The 25,441-nt window shown below is 38.3% G+C and overlaps 1 protein-coding gene across 4 annotated transcripts in view; it reads left to right on the top strand.

Annotated features, from left to right (window-relative positions):
• Positions 1–12,345: 12,345 nt before the first annotated feature.
• Positions 12,346–25,441, top strand: part of NDNF (neuron derived neurotrophic factor) — a 38,080-nt gene continuing 24,984 nt past the window's right edge. The window contains exon 1 of one of the 4 annotated variants that reach the window (XM_073017603.1): positions 12,346–12,660. Coding sequence is in view for 1 of the 4 variants with exons in the window: in XM_007999678.3 (XP_007997869.3) it covers positions 13,531–13,556 (26 nt within the window). In the remaining 3 variants the exon portion in view is untranslated. Of the gene's footprint in view, positions 12,661–12,980; positions 13,557–14,040; positions 14,350–25,441 lie in introns of those variants that run through there. The other 3 variants (XM_007999678.3, XM_073017602.1, XM_073017601.1) reach the window with 3 other exon arrangements.

Genomic DNA, 25,441 nt, shown 5'->3' with positions numbered 1-25,441 from the left:
CTTTATTATGTTGAGGGGCATTCCTAATATCTAATTTGTTGAGCACTTTATCATGACAAGATGTTGGATTTCATCAAATGCTTTTGCTACATCTATTGAGATGACCATATGGTTTTTTAATTCTGTTAATGTGTTGTATCACATTTATTGCCTTGTATATGTTGAGCTATCCTTGCATTCCAGGGATAACTCCCATTCGATCATGGTTTATAATCTTTTTCCTGTGCTGTTGAATTTGCTTTGCTTGGATTTTATTGAGGACTTTTACATCTGTGTTCATCAAAAATATCAGCCTATACTTTTTTGGCAATATCTTTGTCTGGCTTTGGTATCAGAGTAATGCTGGCCTCATAAAATGAATTTGGAAATGTTACCTCCTGTTCAATTTTTTGGAAGACTTTGAGAAGGATTGGCATTAATCCTTCTTTAAATGTTTGGTAGAGTCTTTAGTCATTTTATGAATGAAATTTCACCAATAAGAATAAAGCCAATCTAAAAATTTGAATTTCTTTTATATAGGAAACAATATGTATTTTGTTTCCTGTATAAAAGAAGAGAGAAATCATATCTGTTATCTAAACAGAGAATTTTATATAACTAAGTATCAAAGAACTAAAAGCAAAAAAGAACAGAGGTAGCAACTGAGACAGCAGTTACAACCCCTGTCCTGGAGCACAAAGGGAAGAGGTGGAATTGTCAAAACCTAGAAACTTTGAGTTAGAACCATGGAGGGGCTCTGTGGAGCTGAAACTGATCTCTGAGTAAGAGGCTCTGAGTAGGCTAGTGTTACTGCCTTCGAGCTGCGAAACAGACTTCGACCTCAAGGACAGGGCACTGGTAAATTGGCACTGACATCTCTGAGGGACTGTGATGAAGCTGGTTCTAAAGCTTGGGAAAACTGTGAACTGGAGTCAACAGCCGCTTCTACAAAATACTGCCACTGCCAAGTAAATAACTATAGCTACATTGAGGGAGACAGGAAGAAGATGCAAAAACAGAAGTAGGAATAAACTAGGAAGCACTGAGGAAGAAATGCGTTATTTCTCTCTCCACCACCCTTGCATTCTCCCTCCATAATCACTGATGGGCAGAGTCTAACAGGAGCAGCTGGCAAAGCAGAAATGTGTTTTGTAGAGTTTATCTCCACCACCACAAAGCAGGGTAGGGAGAAGTGCATTAAAAATGAAGTGAAAATAACTTAACCTGGGTCAAAAAATGTTATATAAAATTCAAAAGGGAACTTCATATGTGTTCAGATTTTGAAAAAACAGGTGAAAAAACAGAAAAAAAAAAGAAAACCCAAACCCTAGCAATGAGCCAAAAAAATGAAAAGTTCTACATTGTTTTGGAAAGACCTGTGAACTTCCCCTTGTTTCTTAAAACATTGATTAATGGAATGTTGACATTATTGTCTTGCATACTTTTGAGGGAACAACAATATACTAGAAGAGTTAAACAAAACACTGTCATATTACTTTTATGAAGGATTAATTAAGTGGAATATAAATCATTTCTCCATCTCCACTCTAAAATGGAACTATTCCGCTATCCTAAATGATTTCTTTTTTCTGTTCAGATGCTTGAATTAGTCGTTTCACCCATTGAGAGATGCCATACAAAACCAAGAAACTGTGTGTTTTCTTTAGGTTAAAATAAATTAAGATGGCCTTTAATTTGGTTCTTCCCATTCATATTATAAAAATGGTCTAGTTCACATGAACAAAGATAGTACAAGAAACCCACACTAGCCCAGGAGCTGTTTGTGTTTCTGTGAGCGTGAATACCTACGTCCGGATCTAAGAGAAATGAAAGTAAGAATTAAAATAAAACTGTAGATATCTTTCTTTTCTATCTGACCTAATTCTGTAAAGCTCAGTTCTACACATATTATATCTTCAAAAGTACATGAAATTGGGGGCATTCCAAATTAACATCACCTCTTTTGAATTATGTCAATGACTCTCTGTTGAGCTTTTGAACATGTAATTATAGAAGTTGTGGTGGGTTAAAAATGGCCACAAATTCTTTGCAGTTCCTTTCATCAGGGGTGGAGACTGATTCCTCACCTCTTGAATCTGGACCAGGCTTTTGAATTGCTTTGTGAGACCAATAAAATGAGACAGAAGTGGCAGTGCTCAGCCTCCGTACCAGGCCTCAAGAGACCATTTCCTCGTCTCTTCTCCCCCTTCTCCAGCCCTACCCCATTACAGGCCTTGGGATTCACTGCCCGTTCCTCTACTGTATTTCTTTCCTCCTTAGAATGTTTCAGGGCTTCCCACTACTGTGAAGGATAAGACAAGATCCCTCCTGCCTTTCATATTAGCCTAGGAATATCACACTTCCCATGCATGCAAAGCAAGAAGAGAATTAGATATTATTTTAGGTGGTTCTATAGCAAATATTTTGTTTAATATGTATGAGATAAAAAAAAAGTAACCCACATATAAAACAGGTATTACTATTTAAGTTGTTAATTTTAAATAAGCTATTTAGTAAAAAGAAGATCCACAGCTTGCACTGAGTAATAGTAGAGGCTGTGTTCAAATATAGAAAACTTTTGGGAAATCCTGCTTTAAGGCAAATTGGCTCAAATCTCACTTGGAACAAATACACTATCTAATTTACTTTCTTTCCTTTTACCAAAAGGACCCCTCTAACTTTAAGATCCTCCCTGCTTCAGCTTTCTGTTGCCAGTGAAAAAATCAAGCAGCTTTTTAAAGCTTTCCTAACTAACTAGTAGCAAGATGGTAATTTTGGAAATATGCTACCCTTACCCTCCATCAATATTATTGTGCTTCTCCATTCTATTCATATTTTCTCATCATATAAATTTTGGCTTTTTGATGTTAAATATGTATTGTGGTAGAAAATTGCAAAACATTTTCATCTCACTGCTCTGGAAACCTCTCTTTCATCTTCAGCCTTTCCCATTATTCTGTAATTCCTACGTTATGTAGCCCACTTTTCTGGCACTACTTCTAGTTTTGGTGCTGAGTAACACATTGTCCCTTTTTTCCCTTAGATTTCTCGACTCTTCTAGTGCATTTACACTGCTTCTCATTATTTTCCTGCCGTCTTCATCTGTTATATCCTCTGCCTCCACGCTCTTTACTAATTATCCTTAACCTTCATGATTTTACCTGTCATTATTACCCCACCACTATTTTAAGCCCTAACCTCTTCTTCTATCTCCTCTTCTCTTCACTCTTTTCTCTCCTCTTTTTCTCCTCTTACTCAGTGCCTTTATCCTTCATTTTATTGTGTTTCTTCTACATTGTGCCCTGCTGCACTTACCTTGAAATCCAGAGGAGAACCAAATAGGAGGTTTGTAAATGTGTTTGCTGATGTAAAGATAAAGGGAGCCAGACACTTCTAGTGCTTTTGAAGTTCTTTTGGCATTTGAGTCCCGCTTGATTTGTATGACTGATTCCCTTAAGAACACTGTTACTCAAAATAAGTTACAAAAATTCTGGTCTAAAATTGATTGGATATAAGATTATCTTTAGTCTTTGAATGAGACCCTGTTTAACACAAATTACATATTCCTTACAGGTCAGTGTGCAATTTCCCACATAGATAAGGTCTTTGAAAAGTCCTTTCAAAATCACAGTGATTTTCCCATGTTTTGACAGATGTACAAATGAGTTCTTTTGAGTTTAGTGTTTCAAATGACCTCTGAGTTTCAAGCCTATTTGAATTTTCATTATGTTATTCTCTTCTTCTAATTGCAAAAGAAAAAAAAAAGTCCACCCTCTAAATTTGCAGTTTCTCCAAAATAGGAATTCCCTCAGAGTTTCACTGAGTAGTTTCAGCTAGGCGATTGAAAGTGATAGAATACCACTATGATTATCACATTAATAGAAATTATGGTCTTAGAAATATAGAGAGCAATGGATAAAAGGCTATGGAGACAAAAGAGAAATATTCAAGGCTCTATGTTTGGTTATACTTTTTGGATGAGAAAACACTAAAGGATTACATTGAAGGAATGGAGAGGATTTCGACTGGGTACATTTAAGCTTACATTAGAAAAATTCAAATTTTTCCTTTATAACACCAAGAGTTTTCAGAGTTACATTAGACACTATTGGTATGGAAACTGTTTTCCCAAAATCATCAGTGATTCAATTACCATTTATTATCTAGAAAAAAATGGCCCTACTTCTTTTAAATGACCTGAAATAATGCATTTTTTCTTCAACAGAGCATAATGAGAGTTGAGAAGTTGCACTCAGAAAATGAGAACAGTCCCTGTTTCTCATTACAGTCCCATACAGATTTTTGCATTTTATAGAGTAGTGATTCATTTTTGATCTAGTTTTACAATAGAATCTGATTTGGCATAATGAAGTAAATATTAACACATTTCTTTCCTAGATGTGGTATTTAAAAGTAGAAATGTGACAAAATCCAGTGTTAACTGGTCTAATCCAATAAGGAATTTAATACATTTGAGTCTGATAACACACATTGAAAAGATTAACATAATTTTAAAATAATGCTATTCTACTAAGGTTTTATTTTCTCTAGGGAAATTTCTTTTCTACGCCAAACTACTAGAAAACAGTTAAAAATGATTGTTAAGATGACTGGACTTGGCTTATTCTTTCTTTCTTCAGTTTGTTCTCCACATTTGTGAGTGACTACCTCGAATCCATTTCAAAAGGGGAGGAGCGAGTATAATAGCTAAAAGCACTGCCTGGGTTCAAATTTCTTGGCTAGAAATATGACAAGTTCTGATAGCCTCAGTAGCATCATGTCCAAAAGAGGAATTGTAATAATTCCTATTGAAAATTGCTCTCGTGAGGACTAGTGAGCAGTGAGTGACAATAGCAGGCACTTAGAAACCACTCAATAAATAAGTGATTAAATGGCCAAAAGGTTAAGGTGGAGATCCCCCTCCTTTAAAAAAAATAACTCAGCTCTAGGGTTAACAGGTTACTTGAAATAGAAACTGGTTGAATCAAAAGTATATACAATCATATGCCTACTTTTTATGAGCTGACATGGTGAGATTTTTAAAAATTGTTAGCCCTCCTATTCACTGCTTTTCATAGAGAAGTTAGTTTTTTTAAATGTCTTTAGGAAAGAACTCATACTGTCTGTGTCAATGACAGAGTTTAAATGATTTTCAAATAAAAGAGAAGACTCAAACAGCTAAATCAGTTTGGACTATTCCACCTCCCTCTGGCTTAATCTTTGTGACTTCTGACCTCAGAGGTTTGTGGCTAGAACTGATGGATAGGTACACTTTTGTGAAAACGCTACATGTGGTTAGATTTGCTCTTATATGGTGCCAACAAGGAGATGCCAAATCAAATTCTGTGGTAAGATCCCTTTTTAAATAATGCCCATTAACATGACAGCACCAAAAAGGAAAAAAAAATCTGTGAAATTAGTTGATAGAGGCTCCAAGTAATATCCTGGGGCAGCTTGAGTTGGTTCAGAACACAGGCTTTGCAGTTTGACAGAATGAGGCTCAGACCCCTGCTCAGCCACTGATGGCCATAAACCTCAGTTTTCTCATCTGTGAAATGCAAATAATGTCTTTTTCACTGGATGTTTTAGGAATAAATTTGTAAAGGGAGGAGTTTTTGATTTGTTACCTGAAATTAATCATTTTGGCCATCCTAACAAGCAGGGTCTAAGTGATTCCTTTTGTTTTATTTTTTCACTTACAAAGTACGGTTTTCTGATTAGGGAGAGGCAATGTTTTGTTTATTTGAAGGAAAATTGAATCCTGGGAGTAAGAATTGGTGATTATTATATGGGCAATTGTTTAGCGCCTATTATGTATCAGACGCTTTACATATTCAAAATAGTTTAACCCTGACAATAACCTTATTAGAGAAGTTTCATTATCCCCGTTTTACAGATGAGGAAACTGAACTTCAGAAAGATTAAGTGACTTTCCAAGTTCACACAGTCACAAAGTTATTAAATGTCAGTGCAGGAAACTGTACCCAAGACCTCTGGCTTGGATGTCTGTGTTCTTTCCACTACATCTGATGCCATTCAGCTTCAAAACATTTAAAAAAATAACCAGGCTTTATGTCTGCGTGGCCTTAAGGCAGTATGATATCACTGGCACATAGCTATCAGGAACTTGGGCCAAACTGCTCACATGAAAGAGTTTTCTTCTTTAGCTGTGCCTAAACAAGCCATGGGGTGTAGAAAATAAAGCAATTATTAAATGAACTCAAATTATAGGAATGTATTAATCACACAATCTCAAACTGTCTGTTACATTTAAGGATCTATCTCCACCCATTTCTTTCAGCCCTTTCCATACTCTAGGCTGGCCCAGTATTTTGTCATCTCTTTATTTTCACGTGTAGCTTTAGTACCCTCACAACACTGCTGCTAGCTTAGGCTTGCATTGACTGTCATTGCTACAAGATTGAAAACAGCGCAGGCTCCTGGAAACAGCCATCCATGCTGCTTTGGTTAACTAACCTGGACCAGAGAATAGTTGTGGGGTCACAGGCTGAGACTCAACGTTATCAATGGATTCCTTCTTCTAGAACACAGGAGGCGGTTAGGAAATGTTAAAAAACCTTAATTTTTCCATCATGTAAATGATATAGTGTAATAAACCAATTAGTAAAAACTTTCATAAGAAATGGGATGATGGGTGGATATATACTCTGAAGTGAAAACAAATCAGGGATTTTTATATCAGAGGAACTCATTAATTGCAATCAAGAGAATGTCTCTTTTACAAACCACCAGAGTCCTTCTTAAGTGTGGCAAGTGGCATTTGCCTTATTGCTTTTTCTCCTTTAGGTTTTACTCACTGCCAAGAGGATGAAGCCTGAACCTCTACTACATGATCGCTCCAATTTGCCCAACCTAGGTATCCAGTTTCTTCTTCTGTTAACTTCATTAGCAAAATCTATCTCACCAAATGACTCTATTCACTGCCTCTGAAATGTACTTTGGTATTTCCTTTCTGTGAACCTTTCCTGGATGCCATTTCTGTGGTTTTGATGCTCTCATCCTCTTCTCTACCAAATCAAACCTTTCCTAGTGGTGAGTCAGTTACATCCTATAATTCTTAGCACTCCTTTGGCTGTTGTCATTTGACATCTGATGCTACAAGTAATATTTAAAAGCCAAGTAACTAGTCACTATCATACTGTGTGCTCTCTGAGGGCACGAATAATATCTGTCTTTTTAATACTGTATCTTCAACATCTGAAATATAACAGGTATTTAATAAATATTTATTGAGTGTCTAAAGGAAACAAAGAAAATATATCTAAACTCATCTTACAGACTTTTTCTGGGCAAATACTATGTTTTAGATTGTTTTGTATCTCTTTTAGCACTGTGCTCCGTGCCTTGAACAAAGTGAGAATTACATTATTTTTTCAATGTCCTAAATTAATCATTGGAAATTCAAGCAAATTGCATTTGAGGGCTTAAATATAATTTTTAATCTTTTATTTTAATCCAGTGGTTTTTTGTAAGATAGTGGCAATTCTGATTTAAGATGTTGTTAAATGTACCATAACGATCTTAAAACATCCCATTCTACTTCCTGAATGAACTAAAACAAGGAAAATCAGTTGATCTTATGTACATATTTAAAATTAGGGTAATTTTTAAAGTAATAGTAAATTTCATAACACTTCCTGAATATGTTGTAGTCTATGATGTTCCTTCTTCCTTCAAACCCTCGTTTACCCCACACCCCCATCGGTTAGCTTAGGATGACTGATCTATCCTTCAGATCTCTATTTAGATGTTACTTTCTCCAAGAATACTATCCTGAGGCCACACTCTCACCTTGGTCACTGACTTATGCAATGCCCCATTCCCTTAATATATCACCTGCTAATTGCTTAATTCTTCACTACACTGCAGGTTCCTCAGAGCAAGGGCCTCATTTATTCCTTGTTTCCAGCAGCGAGCAGAGGGCTGGCATATAACAGGTGCTCAGCAAATGTTTATTAAGGGAATAAACACCCTCAGGAAGAATAAAAGGTGACCCAGACTTGATGTTTCAACTTTACATTGGCTAAGTGTGTAAGAGGTATCAAATTACAGATGATCATTAATTTTTAAGAGACTTTAGAGAACTACTTCTTGAATTGTTTAAGGAAGAGACTGCAACTGAACCAACAGACAAAAGACTATGTGGTGCTAGTGTGATCTGGGATATGACACTGTTTTATCCAAGCTTCAGGACTTGCAGGAAGGTTTCTATCGGTTCTGTTGTCCCAGTCCCATTGTAGAGATGTCGACTATAACACTCTAGAAGTTTATGTACAGAAGGATCTATCTACATTTGTGTAAAATGAGAACTGTATTGTACAATGCAACTGAGGTGATGGCCAATCCACGGGCAGAATATTATTATAAGCTTCTGATGATCTTTCAACCTTCTTTCCTGACTGAGCCTAGTCCATATGACAGTCGTTCTTAGGGCCACTTGACAGTCTGAAAATTATTGTGGACGCCAAGCAGTTTTTGTTATATAGGTTATTTCTTTCAATAGTTAACATATGAATTATAACATAAATCTTTAGATTATTTATTAATTCATTTAAATAACTAGAGTAAACCTACAGCACATTAAAATAACATTATTTTCCAAAGAAATGTTTTACAATTTTGTTAATCTCTTTAATGTCTGGCTTAATAAAAGACAGTTGAATTCTCATATGTCTGTTTTCAATCTGTTGCAATTTGTTGTCTTGTTTGAAGTATATCAGGAAAATCCAATTTTTCACAGATATGTAGTTGGAAAATGAAGAAACACTTCAATAATCTTTTCAAACAATTCTGGATATTCTTCTTTAATGTGACACCATAACTCAACAAATGGTAGTTTCTTAAACCTTGTAATTGCAGTATGGAATATGAAACCATATCAGTTAACTTTTCAATATGCTACATTAAAACCCATTGGTATATTTTGCACTTTGAATGGATCCTTATGCATGATTTTAGATCATCATGCATTATTAGTCATTTGGAAACACTTGTTCACTGAGTCGTGCAGCTCTTCCAAATGTTGATACATTTCATTGTACGATATCTAAAACCACATTCATTTAAATGATCACGATCTTACTAGGAAAGACTTCAAGTACTGGGAAACTGTCAAGCTTATGGTGACAGAAACAAGTTTTCAAAATTCGAATTATTTACTTAAAAGCTCAAATTTTTCATTGGAAATAAAGATTGCTGTTTGTTTGCCTTGAAATGACAGGCTGACTTCATTCGTTAAAAGAAAAAAAAAGTGTGTGCCAAGTATCCAAGTCTGAATAACCATAGTTTGTCTGTCAGTTGTTCTTTCAAGTAAAAATATGTCATATAAAAAAGCAGGTAGTTTAGCTCACAAATCCATTACATAAATGTTTTCATTCGGGATAAACAACTGTACTTCAAATGCTGCAGAAGAGCTTTATTTGTGTCCCCCAGTTTGCCATACAGAATATTAAAAAGACATAGTCAAGAGTTAAAATTTAATAAAATAAGTATTTTTTACTGCTTCATCAAAGACATTCTTGAGTGAAACTGACATTTGGAGCAGTAAAAAATACAATAACTACTAGGATAGTTGGGTGCCACTGCTTTGAACATGCTAAGGTGCTAGCAGTTTTACCCACCATTGCTTTTGTATTATCAGTGCAAATGTCAACACAGTCAAAGAAGGCAAATTATGTCTTAGAATCAATATGAAACTAGCTTTGTCCTTGCAAATCTCCCCTGAAAGTATCTCAGAAACCCCCACGGGTCTACGAACCACAGTTTGAGGACTGCTGCCTTAAGACATAGGTTTCAACTAGTAGTTCTCCTAAACAGACTTAAATTCACTCTTGGTTTTATAGTAGTTTTCGGCTTTTTCCTCCAATTGCATATTTATGAATTTCCTGACTTAAAAGTAAATGCAGATATAAATATGTAAATATCTTGCAAACACTTGAATATGTTATACTATCCAATCCTCACGAAACATCTGTAAGTCAACTATAATTTATTCCATTTTTATATTTGAAAAAAGCCACTGATGCTCAAAGAGGTTTTGTCCTACAGCAAATAATTTGCAGAGTCTAGAATTAAATATAAGCCTGTTTGGCTAAATAATGTATGTTCTATCTAATATAGCACACTACCCAAATCTCTCAAAACACTGAAGATACTTACATATGTATGTACATATAAATAGATACAATGCCACTGGTTTTATTGGTGGCATAGTTTTTGAGAAGATAGAGTATATTGATATATGCAAAACACAGATATTTTGATGAATTTTATGAAATTCACAGAGTCCTTACAGAACTTTCCTACACAGTCAGTCAGGTCTGTCATTAATTGCCTGAATTAATGTTGTCTCTGTAACATCATTAGCACTCAGTTTCTTCTTAATGGCAATTTTAAATCAATATCCCAGTCACTGGTTCATTTGAATTTCCAATCAACCCTGTGAAATGCATGGGGGTAGATAGTGTTGCCTCAATGTACCAAAGAGAGAAGTGATTCTCATACACAAAACGCATAAGCTACAACTGCATTGTTCAAGAATACCAAGATGTTTTGTAGTGGAGCAGCAGCTTTTCAGTCTGGTTGTCTTCATACGTATGCCTCATTCTACCCTGGTCACTAGCCCTGTCCTCCCTTGGCTTCATCGGTCTTACTCTGTTACCCTTCCTCTCTGGTGTTCATCCCTTTGTTTTGCAGGGTCCTCTTCCTTCGTCCATACCTAAGACATTGGTGTTCTGCCATGTCCCATCCTAAGTCTTCTCTTCCTGGCTGCCTTACTCCTCCTCCATGCTTGCCAGACACCTGAATGTACCCTTCCAGCTCCTATCTACTCTCCTAGGAATTCCTCTTTTGACTGCCTACATGGCAGGACACCCAGATGTTACAGAGGCACCCTCAACTCAGTAAGTTAAGACAGAACTCATTACATTCCTCCTAAAACTGCTCCTCTGTGTGTTTCTCTTGGCTAGTGGCACCATCCCTGCCTTAGTGCACCAGCCAGAAAACGGAGTCAGTCTAAACTCTCTTCTCTGCATTACCCTCTATGTCCAGTCAATCACCAAGCCCTGTCTAGTGTATTTCCTAAATATCTCTAGAGCTGTCTCAACCTCCCAAATAGCATTTCTGTTGCCTTAGTTCAGACCTAATTTTTCCACTGGAAATAACCTCACTGTGATCTCTCTTCTATTTGTCTTGCACAGTGAAACCAGAGGAAACCTTCTAAAACACATCATCTGATAATACTTACAAACCTTAAAATCTTTCCTAACTTAAAACCTTTAACAGTTTCCCAATTACTCACCACCTCCAGGCAAGTTCTGGCTCCTTACACCCAGAGAGCCTTGTGTGGCTTGGCCTTGCTTATTTCACCTGCAGTCCAGCTGCACCTAGTCTCCTAGTTTCCAGGACACACCGTGTACTTTGACACTTTCCTAACCTCTTCACTTGCTTCTGTTTCTGGAATGCCCTCCCCCCTCCCACCACATGCTTGTGCTTCCTTGTCCTTCAGAACTCTACACTGAAATCTCTACCAAGAGAAGCTTCTGAAGAGGAGTTAGCTGTTTCCTTTTCCATGCTCCCATACGACCAGGATCCTGCATTTATTATAGTGCTAATCACATTTTCATTTATGCCTCTGTCTCCCTATCAGGCGGTGAGTTCCTTAAAGGCAGCACCATCACCTCTAAATCTCAGCACCTAAGACATATGTGGTACACAGCAGGGGCTTCATAAGTGTTTGTTAATGAATGACCCAGCGGTCTGCTCTAGAAGTGCAGGACTTTTCCCACCTCCATGTCTCATCTGCGAAAAATATGCTTGCACAGAGATCGGAAATGTCCTTTTTAGTGTTTAAAAATTTTATGAAACTATCTGTGACATATAAACGGTTTTATAAATCCATTTCCTGCAGTGTTTTCATGTAGGAGCCACAAAACTTTAGGAGCTGCATTGGTCCACCCTCTGTGACCAGCTATTTAACAAAAAAGATCATAGTTCTTTCTTAATATGACCGGGGTAAGGCTGATTTTCATCTTATCTACCTTAATTTCATTGTGGCAATAACAGAACTAGTGTTTTCAATACTGACACTATATCTTAATAAATAATTATATATTATTAGAACTCATATAAAATCAGGTTTGCTGGAAATCAGGTTCTCAGTTGCAAAAATGAGATCACTAAATCAATCGGTACTTTTTTTTTTTTCTTGGTTTTCCTAAGCCCAGGCCAGGTTGCTAATTAGGTAACTTCTTATCATAATTACCTAGTCAGCCTTAATGGCTTCACACACACTGCTCAGTTTCACTGGTCCTGTAGGGCCGCTTTGCAATTGTTAAAACAGCTGCTGAGTTTCAAATCGGAGGAGGCTCGGTCTGCGCCGAGGGGGAAGCGCTCCCAGAGTGAAGGCTGTGATAGGCAGGCGTTCGGGTGAAAAGTGGGACATGAATGCACAGTTCGCACACTCTGCTTTCCGCCTCCAACGACCAACCTTCTGGATTTAACACGTCCCCCTCCCTGCCCCCAAATCAACCCCAGAGTTTCCCTCTATTGTGCACCCCAGTCTCCTTGACAGTGTGATGGTCCCGCGTGTGCGTCTTCTGGATTTTGCAGCTTTGTCGGGGACTCGGTGGGCCTCCTTCATTCTCCCCGAGTGGCATTGAGGTTAGGACAGCAGTATGTCCCTTGCGATGCCGCCCGCGAGGGTCCTGTTTGGGGAGCGCTGGGTCGCTGAGCAGGGTGGTGTGTGTGTGAGAGAAAGAGAGGGAGGGAGGGCTACAGGGAGAGAGAAAAGGAGGGAGAGGGTGTCTGTGTGTGAGTGTGTGTATGAGTGTGTGTGTGTGTGTGTGCGTGCGCGCGCGCTGGCGCGCAGCGGGAGGGAGAGAAGGAGGGACAGAGGGGGAGGCAACGGGCAGAGGAGGGAGGGGGCGGGCGGGCAGCGGTGAGGCGGGAGGGGTTAGGGCTGGGAGGGGAAGAGACTCCGGGCTTCAGCGGTGACACTCGGGAGCGAACACACACTCCGCGCTTCCAGCCGCGAGAGAGCGGAGCTAACTGAGCTGCGCACCCGCCACCGCCGCTGCCGCCCCGTGCGCCCGGTTCTCCCCGCACCCCGCGCGGGGCTCTAGCAAGGCGCCTGTGCGACTCGCGTCCGCCCGCGAAGCCCGCGCCAGCCCCGCGGGTCGCTGCGGCATCCTCCCGCCGCCCAGCCCCCGAACGTTCCCGGCCGTTTAAAAGGACCTCCCGCAGCTTCAAGGCTCTGCCCCGGGATTCCCCAGCCCCGCGCGGCTCCCTACTCCACTTCGCAGCAACTTCGGCGGCCGACCGCCGCCCGCCCTCGCCCGCCTTTGAAGTTTGCTGTGCAGACTGCAAAGTTGGGATACTTCAGCGGATTGAATTTTTCTCTTTTATCTGCCTCCGTCCCCGCCTTCCAGGCTTCTTGTTCCTGAATATTGGTGCTTAGCATCTTGGCAGGGTCCGGGGACGTGGACTATTTCGCACACCACACCTCGGTGAGGGATTTTTCCTCTTTTCCCTATGAAAAACAAACAGATCTTTTTAAGGTAAGTGGGGAGAGGAAAGCAATGTCCCAAAGCCCCGACGCCTTAGCCCGCCACCCCTAGACCTAGCACAAGGAGCGTTCACGCCCGAAGGGTCATCCGAGATGGGGGCTCGAGGAGCGCGCCCTCAAATCGTCAGGGCCCAATAAGCTTCTCAAGGGCGCCCTATCAGTAGGAACTGAGGGCATGAGGGACAGGAGCAGGTTTCTCTCGTTTTTGTTTTTTTGTTTTGTTTTTGTTGTTTGTTTGTAATTTAGCTGCTGTCGAAGCTGGGCGGCCCGGAGAGATGTGAGGAGGGGGACAGACAGCGCAAGGGCCGGGAAGACGTGGGACCGGGGAGCTCGGGGTGCGGTGGGGTCCGGGGAGCCGCGGAGCCTTTATCCCGGACTTATCCTGGACACTTACTTTGCCCGCCTGCCAAGAGGGCTGTTGCCTCCCTCTTCAGGTTCATGCCCTCCGCCCGCCGCTAGGGAAAGTCTGCGGGACTGTGGTTTTGCAGAGGGCGTCTGCCTGTGGGCGAAAAGCTAGAGGTCCAGGCAGCGCGCAAGTTCCTGGTGGGCGTCTGGGAGCCGCGCAGCCGGGGCCGGGAGTTCAGTTGGCCCGACCCCCAGCCGCTCTGGCTCCTCATTTGTCCTCTGCGTGGTAGGCGAGCATCGTTATAGAAACTTCCTTGAGCTGAGCGAGGTGGCCTGGGACCGGCTCATACTTTCTTCCGGGGAGCAGAGCGGCCACCGAGGTGACGCCCGCTCCGCCCCCAGCCCGGAGACTCGACTTCGTGCCCTCGTCCCGTCTGTGCGTGAGTTGGGGTTCGCTCTCACCCGCGCTACCTTTCTTCCTGAGCGGAGTCGCCGCGGCTCCGACAACCTAGGAGTCTGAACGAGTGATTCCAGGTCCCAGCTATTTTCTTGGAGGCACTTTGCAAAGTGCTCAATTTGGAGTGCGGTTTCTTGCATTGTGCGCTCTCGGTTCCCCTTTCTTCCCGCACCCTATGCCAGGCCCAGGCGTGGGAGCTCCCCGCAGTTCCCCGGACCCGCCCCGCACCAGCTTCTCGGAGTTTGCCGCGGGCACCTCTACGCTGTCTCTGAGCTGTCCCTCCGGCCAAGTCGTGGTTCCCCTCCCTTTCTTGTTCTTGGGTACGGGTGGCTCCCTAAAACCAAGACCTTGAGCGGGAAATGAACCTGAGTATATGCCTGGGTTTTGTTGTTGTTATATTTTTTCCTTCTTTTCTTTAAATTTATTTACAGAGTTCTTTTTAGCAACTTTGTTGGGTTGATAAATTTGCTTCTTATCTGTCGATCCCGCTAAATCACAAAGAAGAGTTTATTTTTTCATTTAGTTGCTGCTCTCTCCAAACACACTACCCTCTCTTTCCCCCCTCCACCCCTCCTCCTCCTGCCTCGCTTCCTGAACCCTTTTTCTTTTCTGACGGAGGGAATCTCCGCACCTCCTCCTCTCCTCCTCCCACCCGGTCCCTGAGCGCCTGTGAGAACCAGGGGAGTCATCAATGGAAATAAATAGGACCCCGCTCCATTCTCCGCCCCCTTCAAACAAGTAAAATCCTCCCTGGGCTCGCAGAAGTAGAGATAAAACATCCCTCCCCGAGGGAGCGGTTGCGGGGGATTTGATGGGATTGAATTGTTTCATTATCTTGAAAGAAGTGATGGATGGATCCGAGAGGGAATATGTCTATAAAGCAGAGTGTGGTGAGGGCGATCGGTATGATTATTCATTATTGTTTGTTAAGAGTGATAATAAGGCCGCAACCCTCGCTCAGACTGTGTTTATATACTTGGGTTTGAGTTTATGTCAGTCTCTTATTACAGTGGTTTCAGAAAGTGAAAACATCAAAACGGTATTAATTCTTCAGTCATTCTGCATATGGGATTAATCAAATGTCAAAAAAGATACTGTCGTTTTACCAAAGTTTTAATCTATGAACTTTTAGAAGGTTGCACTGTCATAAAATGTCATTTGCCTCCATCTGTCTTCTTAAAGTTTAAAAAACTTGGCAACATAATTAATTATGGTCCCAATTCCCATTTTCAATCTAAACCTATATTCAGGATTATATTAAAATACCCCATCATTTATTCCTCAAAAGTGACTCTTATGAGTTTAAATTCTTGGAGGGGAGAGAGGGACAACTGGGAATGAGGGGCCTAGGAGTTAGAGAAATTAGTACTATTTCAGATTTCTCTAAAAATTCCTTTACTTCTTCCTTTAAAGAAAGAAATTACAAGGTCCTTCTCTGCACAGTTCATCACTTCAGTGAATGCTCTTAATCTTTACCACACACTTGAAACATAACAGCTTGCAGGCTCGTCTCCATTATTGCTTTCATTTTTGTGTCGGGACATTTTATTCATTAAACCTGTACGTCAAAGACTGCTTAGTGTGGCAGTAACACTCTGTTTTAATTAGTAACTATCATAAAAAAGAAGCTAGAACTCTGTAATAGGCCTAAATTGCTATGAATTATGTGTGGCTTAAATTACGCATTTATTTCATCAGAAATGAAACCATGAATATAAAACATCTTTTAATCACTTGCAGATACAGCTTTTATCTCTTAAGATATAACAAAATATGTAATTGAAAAATATCCTTCTAAGGATAAAAGAAGCCCCCACCCTCAGTTTATTTGTCCTGGGTCTGTTTAACATTCACATAGTAAAGTATGAATGTTAAAGAGTAAAGACTATTGTCACAACATTGCCAATATCAGGCCGATGGAATGCTACCTTGAAAATAACCACAGTGGATCAGTTGTCAACTTAATCTAGAGACACTTCCAGTTGGCTGCATGAACCTTGCTGTTTCAGATTTTAGTTTTCTCACTTGGATTTATCGACCGGAAAAAAATGTATTTTAAAACTCTTAAATTATTTGACATGAAGGGGAGAAAGGTAGAAATAAAATACTTATTTCTATAGCAGTTCTCTTCAGCCTATCTAGAGGTCAGAATTTTTATTTTAAAACTGATTGTGTTTTTATTGTCGTCGTTAGGACATATCATTTTGGTATGATGGATGAGTAGATATTGGAAATGGAATAATGATGACAGAATCAACCAAGAGCATAGAAACAGAGTGTGAATTCCACATCATATGTGCTAATTAAAATTATTTTAATCTCTTTTCCTTAGTTTCTCCATGATAAGGTGGTCAATAGTGACCAAGCAGTGCTCTCTCTCTCTCATTTTTTTGCTCCCTGCCTTCCTGTCAGGTCTTGCTTTGGGGAGCCATACACCTATAGTAGCAGCTGAACCTTGCCAGAGTCAGTCGCCATCAGCTAATCACTTGGAAGAAAGTATGTCTCATAGTCATCTGTATTGGGTCAAAGGCAGGGATACCCAATATAACCAACAAAATAGTTCAACTAATTCATTTGACCCTGAAATAATATCTAGAACCTCTAAATGTTTATTTTAGAATGATTATTCTAAAGAACATAATTTATTCTTCCCCTGTGGGCTCATAATCATTTAATAGAAGCCACAGCGTGGTTAATAGTAAATAGTAAACCATACGAAATCTTTGCTTTGAAAGCTGATTTTAAAATCAAATCCTCCAGTATGTAAATACTCTATTTTAAAATACTTTGCATTTTATTCCCTGAAGTTAGGATAAATTCTGCTGTATTTTTCCACTGTATAACAAATGTAATATTACATGACACTTAGCATGCATGCAGTCATGCTTCCATGTTAATTTCCTCCTAGAAAAAAAGTAAATATTTTGCTGCTGTTGTTAAAAAATAATCATGTAGTATGCGACAGAAAAACAAGAATGCTAATATTTTATTGAATCACCTGGTGGGATGTTGACCATAAACTCAGTTATATTTTTGTTGAAAATCACACCATTTCAGTGTAAGTTTGTTTGCTTGGCTGTGTGTGTTTCACATATTTCTTGCCTCTTCTGAGATGACACATGGCATTTGCTGTTCCAGTGCCTAAGCCAGTGCCAAAAGCAGGTGTATCCTTGGCTACTTCCTTCCTAAACACACAACCCAAAGATGCAATATCTACATCTTTCCCATTCCTTCTGGTACTTTACTAAAAACTGCAAACCAACAAACACATGAATTTTAGTCTTTTGAAATATTTGGAAAACATGTAATGTATAATGTTAATTCCCCCAATAAAAAAAAAAGTTGTGGCTTGTTTTGATTTTAAAAATTAAGGATAACAAATTTGATCAGTGTGGTATAAAAGCAAGCTAGCAAAATGTGTCTGTAGATTCTTCACTTTGGGATAAAGAGACAAATTTGGCCACAGAACAACTGGGTATTGGGCCCTATTACAATGCCAATTTTTTTCAAGGAACTCATTGAGTTAACTTTGATTTAAACTTCACTTTAAAGTCTACAAACCTCAAGTTTATGAGAAAGGTATAGAAACTTCCAATATTATATGTCATTATTCTTTCAATAATTTCCGTATCTTTTGGAAACTGATTTTAGTAAGTTAGTTAATAGGTCTTGGATTTCAATTGTTATTTTTTTCTGTAGCAAATTTGAACATGACACAATTAATATTTTATATATTTCTCTGAAGTATTTATTTTTAGCTTCACTTATGAAATCTCTGAAATGAATCTTTTCTTTAAAAAAATATGGCTAGAGGTAGTAGCATAAATATAATTTATCAAATGTCTCTTTCAATTCTTCTTTTAAAATAATTTTCTGTCTTTTTTATAGTTAAAAGAAAAACATTTTTAGGAATAATGGTAAGATTGTATAAAGTTTAGAGGGTACTCAATAAAAATATGATTACACATGATTGGGAATCAACTCATTTGAGTAGGACTCTTAGACACTGCCTCCGTAGTGTGGAGACTTAAATATAAAAACCAAATTATAAAAACAGTTCACAACATGCATGCACGTTTGCTTTCTAATTGGAATGATTTCAGCTAATATCACAAATAGTGGTGACCAGCTGAAGTAAATGGAGACTGTACAAGTTTCTGTCAGTGTTTCTTCTCTCTAAGAGGAAATCAAGGTAAACACCCTCTTCGTCCAGCTGTGTGCTCTGAGAACATATATTCCACAATCTAAAAACACAGCCAGAAATATGGACTATATTCAAATATGTGTTTTATCAACAACTGAAAATCACCATATCTTGTCTTCTGAGGAAATGCCCTTGTATACACAGATGTAGATAAAATGGGAGACTGAAATTTAACATTTTCTAAAATAAGCAGTAAAATCTGAACTCATAATTAGACCTGTAAAATATGATATCTTGTTTTTGAAATCACCATGACTATTTTTAAAATTTATAATGTAGGGACTATGAACAAATTGGTATATACAAGACAGACAATGCCCTATCCTGGCAGTTGGCAAACAAACTGTTGTCAGACAGTTGGGGGTAGTGTTGTGGTACTTACTTGAAAATACTGTGTTTAAGAGAGAAAAGCTAGTATAAAAGGGCCTGATTGATTTATTTAGGATTACTTTCTCCAATTTAGCTGCTACAAGTGTATGGTGACTTCTGGAGCGTAGATGGTTATAATTTATATTATGCTGTAGTGAAAAGTAAACCATAGTAATCCGTATACACCTCAGAGATGGCTTTGATGACTCTTTTGCGTGCAAGTCATAGGGATACTAAGTCTGTGGGACTTGCCATGTGGAACACTATGCATTTTGTTCCAGTAATAAAATGCATTTCCAATTAAATTATCAGAGCTATACAAAAAAACCTCCATGCAAACGTAAAAGTACTTGATTCATTTGAGTTATCTACTTTAAAAAAAAATACATTTAGAAGCACATAATAAACACATTTTACCCATAATAATACACTAGAGTGTGTGTGTAGATATGATATAGGTCTAAATATTATGTATATGTTGGTGGCCGTCAATAAATGTTGTCATTTTACATTAAATTCCAACATTCACAAAATTTACTGATATTATCAAAAGCTTCAAATTTGGATTGATTCATAAGTCGCTGCATCCTGTAATTCAAGAGAGATTTGTTGCCAACAGTGGGACAGAGATCAGAAACACCAGCGCTAGCTAAGACACGTAGTTAACTGGGGAAAAACATCAGTCTTTTATTGCTGTGCCTTCCTGAGACTCTGATATTGTCAGTTCTTTGGGTGCTATGAAAATACGTTACTTTTTATGGTAAAAGAAAACTGCCTGTTAAATGTGAGGTAAACATTTAACACTTTAGTGATAACAATAGCAGGATTCACCATACTAGTAGAACTAACAGGTGGGTTACATGAGAGATGGCCTTAGAGGTACCCTGCTCCCAAGGCCTCTCAGGTACCAAAACACTACCTCAAAAAATATGCTTTTTTTAACTTTTAAAGTAATTTTATTTTTCAGTGTCCTCTATAAATATGAAAATATTTCTGCAATAGGAAATGGGTAAACTGATATCAGCTAACGTTTTACAAAGGTATTTTAATAACTAGATAAAGCCAGGTCACTTAAGACAACATTTTAGAAAGAGGTTATTTTATACATATATATGTATAAAATATGTATGTGTATAATATATGTGTGTGTGTGTATTTCATTCTTTACACGTAAAAGTGAATATAAATAGGTCTTTTGGTATTTCCTTCTTACACCATAATGGGCAATTTGTGCCCCGCAATGAAGCAAAGAGGACACCCCCTTTTAGAGACCTCTGCTTTCCAAGGTTGACACTATCAGAAGCTGTCCAGGAATTAGAAAAGGACATTTGAAATTATCTTTGCAAGGTTAGGCCCAGTGAATATTTGCATTTAAAAGCTTGTCTTTTAATTACAGTAAAGTGGAGGATGCAAGATACTCTTTTAAACAATCAAAGTGGAGGTTGCCCATTGCCTCTCAAATCGTACTGAACAGATATTCAGCTTCTGTTAGTGTCAGCCTCATAAAGCGGAGGTCTCTAAAAGGGGGTGCCCTCTTTGCCTCATCGTGGGGCAGAGATTGCCTCATTATGGTGTAAGAAGGAAATACCAGAAGATCTATTTATAGTCACTTTTATCTGTAAAGAATGAAGTCAAGTTTTGTGAATATTGGTTAATACTGTATAAATTAACAAAAGCACTCTTACTCAGGATATCAGATGGCCATGAAACAACAAAGAACAGCAGAGGTGACAGCATGTGTGAAGCAAAAATAATGCAAGATAAAAATAATGACATTCTGCTAGGTGCAGTGGCACAGCTATAGTCCCAGCTGCTAAGGAGGCTGAGGCTGGAGGACCACTTGAGCCCAGGAGTTTGAGGCTGTAGTACACAATGATCTCCCTTGTGAATAACCACTGCAGTCCAGCCTGGGAAACATACTGAGACCCCATCTCTAAAAATATGATGATAATAATAATATTATAATCAACCCTCTTTATAAAACACCTCTGAAATTAACTAGAAAAAGATTTAAAATGTACAATTATATCTACTATAATTATCTATGATACTCATCCCAGTATAGAGTGCTTTTAAGTATTTTTTAATGTATTATGAGTACGTATGTTTGTATACAGACTCAAACACACAAACCCACACACATGCATACACATTTTCTTAAAATCACAATTCTAAGAGGTTTGGAGACCTCAGTGTAGACAACACATTACTGAGTGAGAGGCGTTGAAAGTGAGCAAGAAGCCGAAAAAGCTCTCAAACTAGTCACTATTTTCAATATTATTCTGTTATTTGTAGAGGTATTTCATAATTCCTCTTTTATGAATAAATACATATTGTGCTCCATTATGTTTTGAAAATTTCAGTAATCTGAGAGTTTAAAATGTTCAGTCCATCATATTTCATGTGTATTGTGTTACATTTTGAAGTTTTTCTTTGAAATTATATTTTTTCTCAGTAATGCTGTCAGTTATTAACTAATGTTAAAGTTGTTTCCATGCTTTGAATTTCACAATGGAAGAGGAAATGATTCTCTTTATTAATAATGTTATATCTTTATATAACCCTTGATTGTTTACAAGGCACTTCTACATCCACCACTTTCCTTAACCCTCACAGCAACCCAGTCAGGAAGATACTCTATCCTCCTATTCCTGATAAATCTGACTGGCCTAAACTCACAGAAACTTTTTAAATAAAGTGGTAACTCTTTGGTTTTAGAAGCAAAAATGTTTAAAAACGTAGGCTGAGATTAGTTGCCAAATTAATTTGTCTGGACAATTTGCTTAGAAGTTTTTTACAATTTAATTATTCGGAATACCACTTATTTAGCCTAAATCCACAAGACCATAATTGTAGACTGTCTATGCACTCACTGTTTGTTTTTGGTAATAGTTAACTTCTTAGGGAATTTTTTAAGGGGAAACTGATTAAACTTTTTTACTTGCAAATCATTATTTCAGGTAAAACAGAAACAAAAGTTACCTTTGAGAGTAAAAAACACTAGTTACAAATGGCACAAAGGGCTAACAGTGATACGCAATCCCCCTGTCTCTCCTTCCAGAAGGTTAAAGTCTTTTTTAATAGGGGAAATCACTGAAAGTGAAGTAATCTCTGAACATGCATAGGTTCTGATGTAAATCTCCCCTGGCCCCCACACCCCCAGTCACCATTTGAATAGATTCTCCTCCAATCATAAAAGGTAAACCAGGTTGTCAGTTTGCTTTATTAAGTCTACTTAGAGCCTGAAATCATCTCTTGAAATCAAATTTTCTCTCTTCAGCCCTCTTTTTAATTAGTCCTACTAACCCAGTCATTCAAATCCGGGTATTGCAATGTTCTAGGATATGCTATTTGTTGAGTTTGATTTCTCCTCTCTCTCTCTCTCTCTCTGTGTGTGTGTGTGTGTATCTGTATGTGCACATATATGTGACAGACAAAGCCTTTCACATACTTTGGAGACAAGTTATCGGAAAAAGGAAATAATAAAATATATTTTCTTCAGTAAATAGAGCCCAATAAGAAAATTTGGGATTCGAAAAATAACTCATAAGTTTATTAGAGACACATAACCCATGATATTGAAACATATTCCAATTATGTATGGTAGCTGCAATCACTGAAAAATCAATAAGCTTGCAGAACGCCTTTTGAAATCGGAAGCAGTTAGTAGTAAATTTACCTATCAAGTTATTCCATTATAATGATAATTATGTGGCATTCTTGAGAGGCACGAGTTGAGGTTAGATCAGTTCTAAGGTTTTTAAAATTATTTTTTAAAAATTGGATGAAATTGTACATTTCAGCAAAACGAGAGCACCTGTAAACATATATAAAAAAGATATGCCAAAAATTCCAAAAGTTTAAAACCCTTTAAAATTTACTAAGAAAAATAAGTTCAGATAGTGAAAGTATTTATACACTCAGCACTTCAGCCACCAAACTCAGTCTATAATTTTTTTAAAATGTCCACAGTTAAAGTTTATTCACACTTACAAAGCAGTGACAACAACCAGGTAGTTTCAAGACTTCTTTTTCTCTTGGCAGGCTCTATCTTGTGTAATGATCACTGAACATTGTTGACCGCAACACTCACTAGCTGCAGCTTTTTCCTTAGTGCTTCCCTTAAAAAAAAAAAAAAAAGGAGAAGAAAAACCACACCTCACTGTATATCTTACTTCCTTCGGGGGGAAAGGATTACATAATTGTGAGTCTGAATTCCCATATTGTGTCAGTACTTGTGGTTTGTCATCTCTCTAATTGTTGGAAGTTTACATGCTTGTATTATTTCATCACAATTTGCTATAAACTATTGAAAACGACTGTGGGATCTCTCTGTGTTGTTTGCCTTTTGAAAGTGTACTTTAATCATCTCTTAATCCAGAAATAATAATGCAGAACATCCCAGGAACTGATCCTGATCCTCAGTGCTCTGATCTCGACACGTGCATCTTAAATCCTTTGCTAGATATAGTGCCTAAAGAGCCTAAGCACACTCACCTTTGAACCAGTGTTGATCCAGTTTTGTTTATTAATCAATGTTGATGTCCTCAGATATGGTGTATGAAGGATATCAGAAAGCATATTAAGAGTTTACAATTATTTTTGTGATTATTTTTTAAAATCCAACATCTTGACCTTTACTCTGTGCTTCTAATGAGTATCTAATTGAATAGGGTCCTAATCTTTTACCTGATAGTTGAGGTAAATAAAGATAGAATAATCTGATGCTGAAACTCCTTCACATATCTCTGTTTTAAGAGTAAGTCAAGACGTGTTTTTTGCTGCCGAATGAAACATTGCAACTAGTTTTGAGAAACTGGCTTACACTACTTGAAGATCAATAGAACCTTTTTAATTTTAAAAGAACATTCATATCAATTATTTCATTTAATCTCATAGCAATCCTGGGAATAATTGTCTCTGTTTTGTAGATGAGGTAATTCAGATTGAAGGGGATTAAGAGACTCAGTCAAAGTACCAAAGCCGATCATGGTTTAATCAAGGACTTCTTCAACTTAGATCTTTGACTTAGATCTTGCTCTTAAGTTGAGTGATCTTTTTCTATTTTGCTTTGGCAGCCTTTAAACTGTTTCAAAACTTGACTAAATGAATAAATACATGACTAAATGAATAAATGCATGAATAAATGAATAAATACACGAATAAATAATACAAATTACATAATAGTTGGTAGGGGGAGAGGGGGAAGTAAAGAACAGACTGAAAAATAAATTCAGGTGTTTGCAAGAAAACTCAATCCTGAATTGATGAGGAACTCAGACATGGGAAGAGGTCACCTGAGACACTGAACTTTGAGCTAGCAGAAAAGAGAGAGAAAGAAAAGGAAATGATATGTTACCTATTCTTTCTCCAAATTGCGAGATTGTGGCTGTGAGGGTGATCTGGCTGCGACATTTGTCACCCCTTTGATGGCCAGGGTTGATTAGGCTGATCTGGCTGGCTAGGCAGGTGTCCTTTCCTCCCTCCCTGCTCCATGTGCGTCCCTCCTGAAGCTGCGTACTCGGCCAGAGAGGATGACCGTCTGGATGGCGGGGGACCGGTCTTTGGTCAAGGGTGTATGAGTAGCTGCGCTTCCCTGCCAGAACCTCCAAACAAGCTCTCAGATTACTAAATTATCAGGAACCAATGTCTTTGGAGAATATTTTCTAATCTTTCCAGAGGTGTTTTTGTATGTTTTGGGGGCCTTGGATTTTATAAGAGGGCTGATAGAATAAATACATATTTGAAAATGGTTCCTTTTAAGTTACTTTCTTTTACAAAAAGAAGTTAACTTCATACTTCTGTGCCCTCACCTTTTTTCTGGAAGTAATATTTCCAGGGCATGGAAAGGGTTTAACTTTTTTTAACTCTTTAAGGTCACTGGTACATCTACTCATTCATCTATCTATGGATTATGTTAGTTAGCTTTATTATAGTTTTTTAAAATTACTCTTTTGGTTATGTCTTGTGCTTTGGCACTGGAGGCCACCACACATCCTTTAATAGTAAATACTTAGGCTTTAGTGCTGACCCATCAAAAGAACTGCTGGGAACGTTGGGGGTAAAGATGAGGGAGAGTTGAAGCTTCCAGACCATCAGATATTTTGGTAAATGTGGGATTAGGCCGACAGAATGAAGCATCACTTTTTTACTCTATGCAGTTTATTATTCCATAGTAGTAATAAATGGTTTCTTCTTGATCTCATTTTATTTATTAGTAGTATTTTTGCAAACTCTATTTAAGTATATGAACAAACCAGAAACTTTTGTGTAATTTTGAATCTTGTCACCATCTCCTAAATAGTCCATTGGTCCATTATTGGGCTTTGTGATAAACACAAACTGCTCGAGGCAATAAACTTTTTTTTTTTAATGTAAAAGAGGTAGGCTGGGCACGGTGGCTCATTATCTGTAATCCCAACACTCTGGAAGGCCAAGGCAGGAGGATCACTTGAGGCTAGGAGTTCAAAACCAGCCTGGTTTTGAACCTCGTCTCTACAAA

The sequence above is a fragment of the Chlorocebus sabaeus genome, chromosome 7 (assembly GCF_047675955.1).
Source record: "Chlorocebus sabaeus isolate Y175 chromosome 7, mChlSab1.0.hap1, whole genome shotgun sequence".
Classification (NCBI taxonomy): Eukaryota; Metazoa; Chordata; class Mammalia; order Primates; family Cercopithecidae; genus Chlorocebus; species Chlorocebus sabaeus.
Note: the sequence above shows the minus strand (reverse complement) of the source record. Positions and strands in the feature narration are given on the sequence as shown.